The 9,498-nt window shown below is 39.0% G+C and overlaps 1 protein-coding gene across 1 annotated transcript; it reads left to right on the top strand.

Moving 5' to 3' along the window:
- The first annotated feature begins 3,999 nt into the window (after nucleotides 1-3,999).
- Nucleotides 4,000-7,636, top strand: gabarapa (GABA(A) receptor-associated protein a). The gene is made up of 4 exons (XM_012874767.3): nucleotides 4,000-4,242; nucleotides 6,293-6,371; nucleotides 6,455-6,573; nucleotides 6,699-7,636. Exons 1-4 carry the CDS (start codon nucleotides 4,153-4,155, stop codon nucleotides 6,777-6,779), a joined length of 369 nt encoding a protein of 122 aa, XP_012730221.1. The 5' UTR covers nucleotides 4,000-4,152; the 3' UTR covers nucleotides 6,780-7,636.
- The last annotated feature ends 1,862 nt before the right edge of the window (nucleotides 7,637-9,498 follow it).

Genomic DNA, 9,498 nt, shown 5'->3' with positions numbered 1-9,498 from the left:
TCCACTTGCTAGTTGTGACTGAGAGTTTCAAAGTTTACAGCAATTATTGTTTCTGATCTTCAGGGTGGTGTTTTAGAGGAGATCTCCATGATCAAATGTTAATTCAACTAGGGATTCCCTACACAGCCGTAAAAGGTGTGGAAATGTATCATTTGATGGGGGTTTTATTGTTGCTGTTTTATAAGCTAAAGTAAAGCTAGTCCCTGCGCATGGACAGAGGCCCAAAACAGACCAGTAAACCCAACCAGGACTGGCTGAGGACTCCTGGGACCAAGTCTAAGTCCAGGTCCTGATCTTATTGGGATGCACTGGGTAGAACGCTCCAGCGTTGCATCATACACCTTTTTGTTGATGGCTTTTATGAGAAAGTCTGAGAATTATGGTTTATCTCTTATTGTATAATTTAAAACAAGAAAAGAGGTGGGATCAAATACGTTTTACTCCTTCCCGCTCCTCTTCAAACATGTAAATTACACTAGCACTCTTCTTCAGAATCAGAATCAAGTTTAATCACCAAGTAGGTTTGCACTTACAAGGAATTTGACGTGGTATTGATGGTGCAGACAAAAGATAAGAATACAGTAAAACAAAGCAAAAAAGAGCGCACCAACACACTGGCTGCCGTCCGCAGTGCCATCATCATGTCCAAAATTCTTGACTTTGAGGAATTATGTTCTGTTCTTTACATAAACTTACCTATACCTAGAAAAACAATGTTTAACGACACTGTAAGGGGGAAAAAGGTCATTTAGTTAATGAAATACATTTCCAGGCTTTATCCCTTATTCAGTTTTCTAAATGATAAAAATGTGAATTTCTGGAAGAAGGCTGAGATCCATCTATACGTACAGTGGCTTGCTGAGGTATTCACCCCAGATTGAGCTCGCCTTGGACCAGAGTCCCAGTCCCTGCTGCTGAGAAAACATCCCCACAGCATGATGCTGCCGCCGCCATGTTCCACTGCTCCACATGTTCTTGGGCTGATGGGATGTCGGGTTTTCCTCACTGGCCAAAAAGCACCTTCCTCCAGACAAACTCAAAACATGCCTTTTTTTTATTTTTAACACTAAATTCATTTATTTATGGTCATTTCTTCATAAAGCTCTACAGAGTGAAGCTTTATTGTGGTCCTAACAGATCCTCCGGTCTCTGTGGAGCTCAGCAGCTCCTCCAGAGTTACCTCGGGTCTCTGATCTCTAGACACTAGAGTCCTCGGTTGGACTTCATTTCACTAATTATGGGACTTCTGAAGGTAAGCGGTTGCACCGGAAACTTTAAGGAGCTTCATAACAAAGCGGGCATGCACATGCTAAATTTACAACAAGAAAAAAAATATGTAATTCTTTTATACAATAGTTTATGTGCAGATCCATTCAAAAAAAAAAAAAAAAAGAATTACAGGTTGTAGTACAGCAGTAAGGTAAAAAGCCAGGGGGTGGTGGTGAATACTTTTGAATGGCGCTGTAGATGGACTCTGGGTCAATAAACCCCTTCACCACATCACACCCCCATTTCTTAAAAAAAAAAGGCATTGCTGTTTCATCTTTTCCTGCTTCCATCGTATAAACCTAGGTCAGGTGTCACAAGCAGCTCTTAACAACATTGGCTAAAAATGAAGAACTAACTAATGTTTTAGATTTAAATATAGTAATAACTGGTTGCTGCGGGGTTTTTTTTACTCAATATTTGCATTTAATTTCCACAACAGAATTGTTTTAAACGTACCAGTATATTTTCTTTTAGATCTATATGTCTTGTTATGTTGGGAATTGTGTATGTGGGGGCGGTGGGGTAGATGAGAATATCCATCTTTCTGCCAAACGTTTTTATTAAGCTAATTATGAGTCTAAAATAGTGATTAAACAATGACAGTGGTTCTTTAAAATGACACATTTCATATAGTAGATAGTTATCAGAAATTAGATTTTTTTTCCTGTAACATTTGCGGCTCTAAACGAGTTTCCTTGAGGGGGACGGAGGGTGAAAATGGCTCTGTGGAGCAGAAAGGTTACAGACGCCTGTCCTACCTATATGGACCATTTCATACCAGAGTACAGGTACCATGAGCTATCAATTTATTCTTTATGGTTTGGTATTACAGGAACTATGGGGATGGACATAAAATGTTAAAGTCTGATGTAAAATTTAATATATTCATATTATTTTATGGAAACTTTGGATCCCAACAATTCCGTTTATTTTAGTCCCGGTCCCCATTTTGCCAGGTTGGTTCTGACCCCTGATCAAACCGAAATAACTCTTTGTGACCTCCTGCTGGTAAATGGTCTTTGAGTTATAACATTTCCTGACAGAAGAGCAAGGGTATAAAGAATGACTTTAAATCGGCAGATGTCAAAGTGGGCACGAAATGTCCCTGTGGTGGGAATGAATAGATGCGTGTTCGGTGCAGAACCTGCGTTTCACAATCCCAAAAAGTCAGGCAAGGATTGACCAAAACTAGAAAAGCACGAAATGGTAAAGAGGAAAAATGGCCCAGAACCTTTCCTGTTGAACTCCTCTATCCTCCATTAATTGCGTCACAACTGGAGTTTTTATTCCTATTCACATTTTGGTGGTCACATCTGGTGTGACGCTCTTAGATCAGGGTCTGAAACTGGTGTGTTTTAACAAATCATTGTCAAACCAATCATTGAGATTTTTACAAAGTAGATCTCAAATTCTGAAAAAATTAATAAATCCATATTTAATCTAGAGGTAATCCGGGCTAATTGTTAAGGAAGACTTGGAATAGACAGAGCTGTTTTAATTTGGTCCAGCGCTTAAAAAAAAGAGGTGAACTAACCTTTAGTATAATATTGAATCACAAACCAAATTTAGCATACTGTTGGTTTCTTCATTTTTCACATTTATTTCTAACAAAATTGTATGGCTTAGCAATAATTGTGCCACCACTGAGTTTCCTTTATACTATTTTTCCTCAGAGTAAAATAATACACCATTCAGAGGTTGGATTTGATTATCTTTCATTATGATATTGCATTAAAATTTCTTAAAATTTAGACCTTTAATACAACTTCATCAGAGATGTTGACACGCTTTTCCATGCGAGTACCTCAAAAGATGAAAGGGAAACTGATGCCTATTGATTTTTAAAATTAACCTTTAAATTTTCTTAGGAACAAAACAACATGTCGATATATAAGTACATTTTTAGATGTCTGCTGGAGACATAGGGTTTCCGTGCCGATATTTTAAGACCTAGAAGGCTCAGACAATCAAATCAAGGGCGGTATTTCTGGTTTAAAGGCGACCAGTTGTTTCACTTTCAGAATTTATCATCAAACAGATTAGAGACTTTTTTTTTTGCTCTGCCTCGCCTACCTTATTGTCATAGGGAAGTCACATGAGCACGGTGAGTCATTAAGATTCACTAACTTGTGCAATCTAGCATATATTTTGATAAATGCCCTTTCAATAGGGTTAATCTGGCTGTTACAATTGTATTTTTCTTTTTTTCTTTCTTTTTTTTTTTTGGAGCCTCATAAGTTTATAAACCGAATTACTGTCTGCAAATTTAATTCTAATACATATCGATGGGTTTGTTTTGAATAAATTAATATGCTGGCTGCATAATTTTACTTTTTTTATCATAGACTGTAAAGCAAATCTATTAATTGAGCTATTGATCTATCGGAATACTTTAAATATATATAGATATATTATTTGTAGCGCAGAAGTGAGGGCTGAATGCAGGATGTTGTTGAAGTTTCCTCTCTGCTGCTGGGCCTCGGTCATATGACAAGGACAGATACCTCCTCGCGGCCCTGCCCCTGTCATTGCGCGGCGGTCCACAAAAATAAAATAGTACCCCAGAAAACAGTCCCGCTAACACCGAATCTCACCACATTAGGTCCAACATCAAAACCAGTAGTCCAGCTCACCCGGCTGCCGGCTTTATTAGCGACGAAACACGTCGACTTGCATCCTGCGAAGTGGACTCCGCGTCTACGTCATGTTGTTATTGTATCCCTCCGCCGCTGGCGAAACAAACAGCTGTGCGGGTGAGCTAAAGCTAGTTAGCCGAAGGAGTGAGTTTGTGTCAGCGCACCGAGTCGTCGTCTGAACGGGGAAACCTAGATCATTTTTGAAACCAGGAGTGACCGACTTTGCTGTCTGTCAACTCTACGAACGATGAAGTTTCAGTACAAAGAGGAGCATCCATTTGAGAAGAGGCGGTCCGAGGGCGAGAAGATAAGGAAGAAGTACCCGGACAGGGTTCCAGTAAGTGGCTAACGTGGTAGCTTCGCAGCTCGGTCCCGTGTGACGGAGGACACGGGAGCCTTTCGGCTGGCCGCGTTTTTATTCTGCGACTGGGAAATAAATGCGAATTAAACACAGTCGACATACACATAAAGCGACGCTAATGTGTTTCCGTCCGCAGCTGTGGGTTTTTGACAGCTATGGCGGTGAACTTAGCCGACAGCTAAAGACGACAGAGGTTATCGCAGTTAACAGGCCAGGTAGTCAAGCTAGCTCACTGCAACGCCTCCCCTGTGTGTGTATTTAATATTTTCGGTGCCTATGTCACAGTGAATGTTTATTTTTTTATTTTTAAAAGATAACAGGGTTTATTGTTTGGCTAAAACAAATGAAGGTAACGAGGTATGTGCAAGTTAAAATAACCATCCCCCGAGGTGGGGTTGTTTACGTCGTTTTTTTTTTTTTTTTTTTTGTCTGGTGGCTGAACATCAGCTGGTGCCGCTTGGCTCATCCCAACAGGTCGGTCCGGGTCAGGCAAAGCAAAGCCTCGTGTGGTGTTGGTGTGAAAGTGTTTCACCTTTTCCCTTCCGGCCTAGCTTCACTCACACCAACTTCCCCGCTGGACTCTGAGCAGATAGTTACCGCCACAGCTACACAGCATAATCTGGAGAGACTTCATGGCGCCTGTCCCCACAGCGTTTGGCCAAATCAATGAAAGACATGGATATCTTTTATATATCATTGAAAGATGTATATCTTTCAATGATATATAATAAAGATATATATAAATTGTAGTTGTTTCATTTTCTGTAGTGGGGTTTATAATGTAAGCCTTGAAAGGATGAGTGTTCCTGTTTGCACCTCTGGATAGACATGAACCCTGCCTTCAACTTGAAATAAAGCGCTGGATCCACCTGAGATTCTAGTAAATGTTAGCAAAAAATAAATAAATTAAACATCAAATGTTTAATAAACAATATTTCATCGTGTAGTAATATGTGTGTATCTGTTGATTTGTAATAGCCTCTTAAATAAGCCCCAAGATCGTGTTTGTTACTTGTGAATAAGATAATTTCACCATTAAAAGTGCTAATGGGAAGGATTCTGCTTGGTAATCAAAGAGTTATACGTTTTACAATATGTACAATATTTTTTTAAGGAAATGTTGACATTCGGTTTTGGAGTTGAGGTAAAAACTTAAGGTTTTTATTTTATTAAATTATTTTTCTTGTATGTGGTACTGATTTTCCTGGAGCTAACTTATCTTAAGCTTACGTATCCACCCTGTTGAATTGTTGCTTTATAGATGTTTGAAAACAATAACTATTTGGTTGATTTAAAAAAAAAAAAAAGAAAAATAATAATCATCTACTTGTTTTCAGAAAACCCAAGCAACAACATTTAGCTGTTTCCTGTTAGCTATATTGCTAACAGGAATGAATAAAGGCTAATAAATGATGTTCTGGGTACTTTTGTTTCCTTCGTAAACTCTTAGAAGTGTAACTCACTAAATGAAATAAATGTTATCGAAAGGCCAGCGCAGCCAGTGGAGTACCGGCCATTCAGGCGATGGGAGGACAGATTGGAGAGCCACCCATTGGCCTGATAGCAGCGCCCGTTCTGACCACTTCACAATGAAAAGTAAACATTTTTCATGTGTGTATTTAAGGGATTTCCAGATAAATCCTCTGTAGTCAAGTCACCCATCATTTAAGCTCTGTAACGATGAGTTGCTGCCTGCTCGACGCTCTATTTTTAGATTCAAAGAAAAGAAAAAAAAACTTAGAGCAGTCCTGTTCTGTGCTTGCTTTATTTCAAGACAAAACACCAGATTTAAAAGTATTTTTCGGTAAACCGGCTTCTTTCTGAGCATCTTACCTGAGCTACTGTCAACAAACTTTATTTAGATTATCTTAGCCCTCGCTTCACTAAGTTTGGTAAGTTCTCTGATCCTTTTTTTTTTTCTTTAGACACATGGTCAAAGTCCTCAGACAACACACTCCGGTGGCGAAGGGATGGATTATTTGACTGAGAACTTATTGCGTAACTTCTGTCCCCTTTGCTTCCCCAGGTTATTGTGGAAAAGGCTCCTAAAGCAAGAATAGGAGACCTGGATAAGAAGAAGTACCTTGTCCCCTCCGACTTGACAGGTAACCGCTGCACTCGGTGAGCTCCACCCTGCGCTCAGGTCCGATTCACGGTGTCAACGTCTCTATATTCTTTTTGTCAACAGTGGGCCAGTTTTACTTCCTAATCCGGAAAAGAATCCACTTGAGAGCGGAGGATGCGCTCTTCTTCTTTGTAAACAATGTCATTCCACCCACCTCGGCTACCATGGGCCTCTTGTACCAGGCAAGACTCTTAACTCAGCGTTGTGACTCACTGAACGCGTCTTCCTCGTTGTGTTGTCCTATATAAATGAAATAAGCCCGTAACGGGTCTCTTGACGCCTATTTTCTTCTCTCTGCGTTCCTCAGGAGCACCACGAAGAGGACTTTTTCCTCTACATTGCCTACAGTGACGAGAGCGTGTATGGGAGCAGCCAAAGGGAAATCTGATCTCCTTCCATCACTTCCCACCTTCCTGAGACCTCCACCCTTCATTCATTTAAATATTAAATATTAAATCCAGCTCTGCAGCCTAGACTTCCCAGAGTAAACATGTCGATTGCACTTTCATCTCTACTATACATCGCTGCGTCCTCAGTGAGCCTGTCTTTATCATTCTGCAGTCTGAATTGTATCAACTCCGCATTTCAGTAACTATTCTCATGATGTTTAACTCGGCCAGTTGTTTTTCTAGCGTCATAACCGATCATGGAAAGAAGTGGGAAGGAATGGCTCTAATAATCTTAGAATAAGGCTGTGATTATAGTCGCTGGGGGAGGAGGGGGCAGAACGTCTTGCTTGAAATCTTCTGCTTAATAAAAAAAAGAGAAACTAGCTGGGAAGATTTGTCGACCTGATTGGTATAAAAGTGTTTTGAGTTTAGGTTAGAAATAAAAAAATAATTCTGATGGCGTAAAAAGGATAGCTGCTTTCCAAGGGGGGGGGGGGGGGAGTGGATGGTGTTGTCTTTTCTTTTCCGGCCATTTAAGTGTGTCCAGGAGTGCATAATGTGCTGCACTGCATCCGGTCTTAGTCAGGAGAACGATAGGATTCAGACTACACAATCATCCGCTTTCAGTGGTATGAACTGTTTTGTTGACCGCTTCTTCAATTATTGTTCTTAATGTTCATTTTAGATGGCTTAATTTCTAAAGGTATTGTAAAGCTGAGCTCTCCTCTTTTTTTTTTTTAAGTTTGTTTCTTCTTTTTTTTTTATGGAAACACAATTTGATCTCTGTATACAGCTTCATTACTGGCTATTTCTCTCCATTCATTACCATACATGATAAAAATGTAATGAAAGTCTATTTGTGTTTCTTTATTGATTATAGCTATTTGAATGGAATAATTTAATGATTCGGGCTATGCACAGGTTCTATTAAATTATAAAAGTTCTGAAGCAATTTAGATCCTGTGTGCCATCCAGAACAAACAAGGATTTATTGAGCTTTATTGTGAAAGGTTATGGCCCAGAAACCTATCCAGGTAATAATCCAACACCGATGAGACCAAGGATATTTTGAAGAGTAGCCGTCTGCTTTGAAAACCTTTAAAAAAAATAACTTTTTAAAGCCCATTAAGAATATGCCTTCTGAACTGGTGATTCAGGCTTTATTGGGGAAGCGTTTCACTGAAAAGAAATCAATCTGATAATGACCGCTACATTTTCTGAAAGGAGATAAGATCTCCTAAAAATGGCGCCAAGTGTCACAGGTGTAATATGCTGTCAACAGTTCATCTGTAGGTGAAAGTGATTGAAGAGACATGAAAATTAGACAAAATTGCATCCATTGTCTTGCTTTTGTCCCCCTCTATGCGTGGGATTATTATTTATTTTTTTTACATGGATTTTTGGCAAACAACAATATAGTAACTCAAAAGAAATAAACGTATTAACAAATTAGAGCTGCGTATTTTGGTCTGAAGCACTGTATGCTCATAGTTTACAGGCATTTGAAGACATGTAAAGGTTTCACAGGGGGAGTAGCTTTTTCTCATTCTGGCACCGTTTGTGATGATAGAGATGGAACCGAGCACAGACATGAAAATTATGGTGGGGAAATTTTTATTATGGAGAAGATTTAGACTCTAAATCTTCTCCATAATAAAAATATCCTCACCATCATTTTTTCAAGACAAAACACCAGATTTAAAGTCTTTTTCGGTAAACCGGCTTCTGGGATGACAGAACAACTAAACAAGCTGAATGCTAACGTTGAAACAGGAATTTAAGGCAGTACGCAAAGATCTGGCAGAACAGCACCAAGAATCTCATCACATGTGAGCAAACTGGTGAATCGCCCCATTAATAGCAAGCAATCCGAAATAATCTAAACACTAAACCAAGGGAGATCTAAAAACGTAAAACATGAATGACCTTTCTCTTGACTATCTGTTGAAACATGGGATTCTTTTCTGTGATACATTGGATTGAATTTACACAATCCTTACAAGAGCTTTTGTGTTGCAATATTATCTAAAGATGTTTTCTTTTTTTATTTGTCAGAACTGAACCTAAATGCTATATCCTTTTCTATTTATGTATTCGCAGCTAACGCCTGACTGGGACTCTTGAGTATAATTATGTTTATGGGCTAAATATATGTTCTTTTTCTGTCTGTGTAGTCTATTGTGTTTGAATTATTTTAAATTTAATTTTTAAAAATGGATTACGCCTGCATAGGCCAAATACCCAATTATCACCTTAAAATATGAGGAGTTGCTTGTCTGCCGGGTCCTCTGTGTTGGTCAAATTCTTCTGTCATGATTTGTAGAGACAGATGTGTTGGACCCAAGTGCAGAAATTATAATGGCAGCTGTGTTTGTTTATTTTAAAAATTTTTATGATGGACCACTAGTAAGGAAGACTTGGAGAAATGGAGGATACAGACAAATAACAGGACAATCTGGTGAGGAGGTGTAAAAAAAAAAAAACTTACAGGCTTTTAACGACTAGGGGACTGCATGAGAACCAGGCATGATTAACTAGGAGAACGTGGTAGAACCTTGGCGGAGAAGCTGGGGGAAAGTGACAAACAAATAAGGAAACGAACACAGAGGAAATGAAACAAATAGACATTATTGCCCAAATGCTAACATCAAAATAGGAATCTAAACCAAAAAAGACTGTATGGAACATCATTGACAATAATCAACAACTCCAAATAAT

This window comes from Fundulus heteroclitus, chromosome 14 (assembly GCF_011125445.2).
Source record: "Fundulus heteroclitus isolate FHET01 chromosome 14, MU-UCD_Fhet_4.1, whole genome shotgun sequence".
Classification (NCBI taxonomy): domain Eukaryota; kingdom Metazoa; phylum Chordata; class Actinopteri; order Cyprinodontiformes; family Fundulidae; genus Fundulus; species Fundulus heteroclitus.
The sequence above is the reverse complement of the archived record's forward strand: the minus strand, read 5'-3'. Positions and strand labels throughout refer to the sequence as shown.

Coding starts and splice junctions, on each gene's coding strand:
- gabarapa (XM_012874767.3), top strand. CDS start 4,153: ATGAAGTTTCAGTACAAAGAGGAGCATCCATTTGAGAAGAGGCGGTCC. Junction 4,243..6,292: donor AGTACCCGGACAGGGTTCCA/GTAAGTGGCTAA, acceptor TTGCTTCCCCAG/GTTATTGTGGAAAAGGCTCC. Junction 6,574..6,698: donor CCATGGGCCTCTTGTACCAG/GCAAGACTCTTA, acceptor TGCGTTCCTCAG/GAGCACCACGAAGAGGACTT.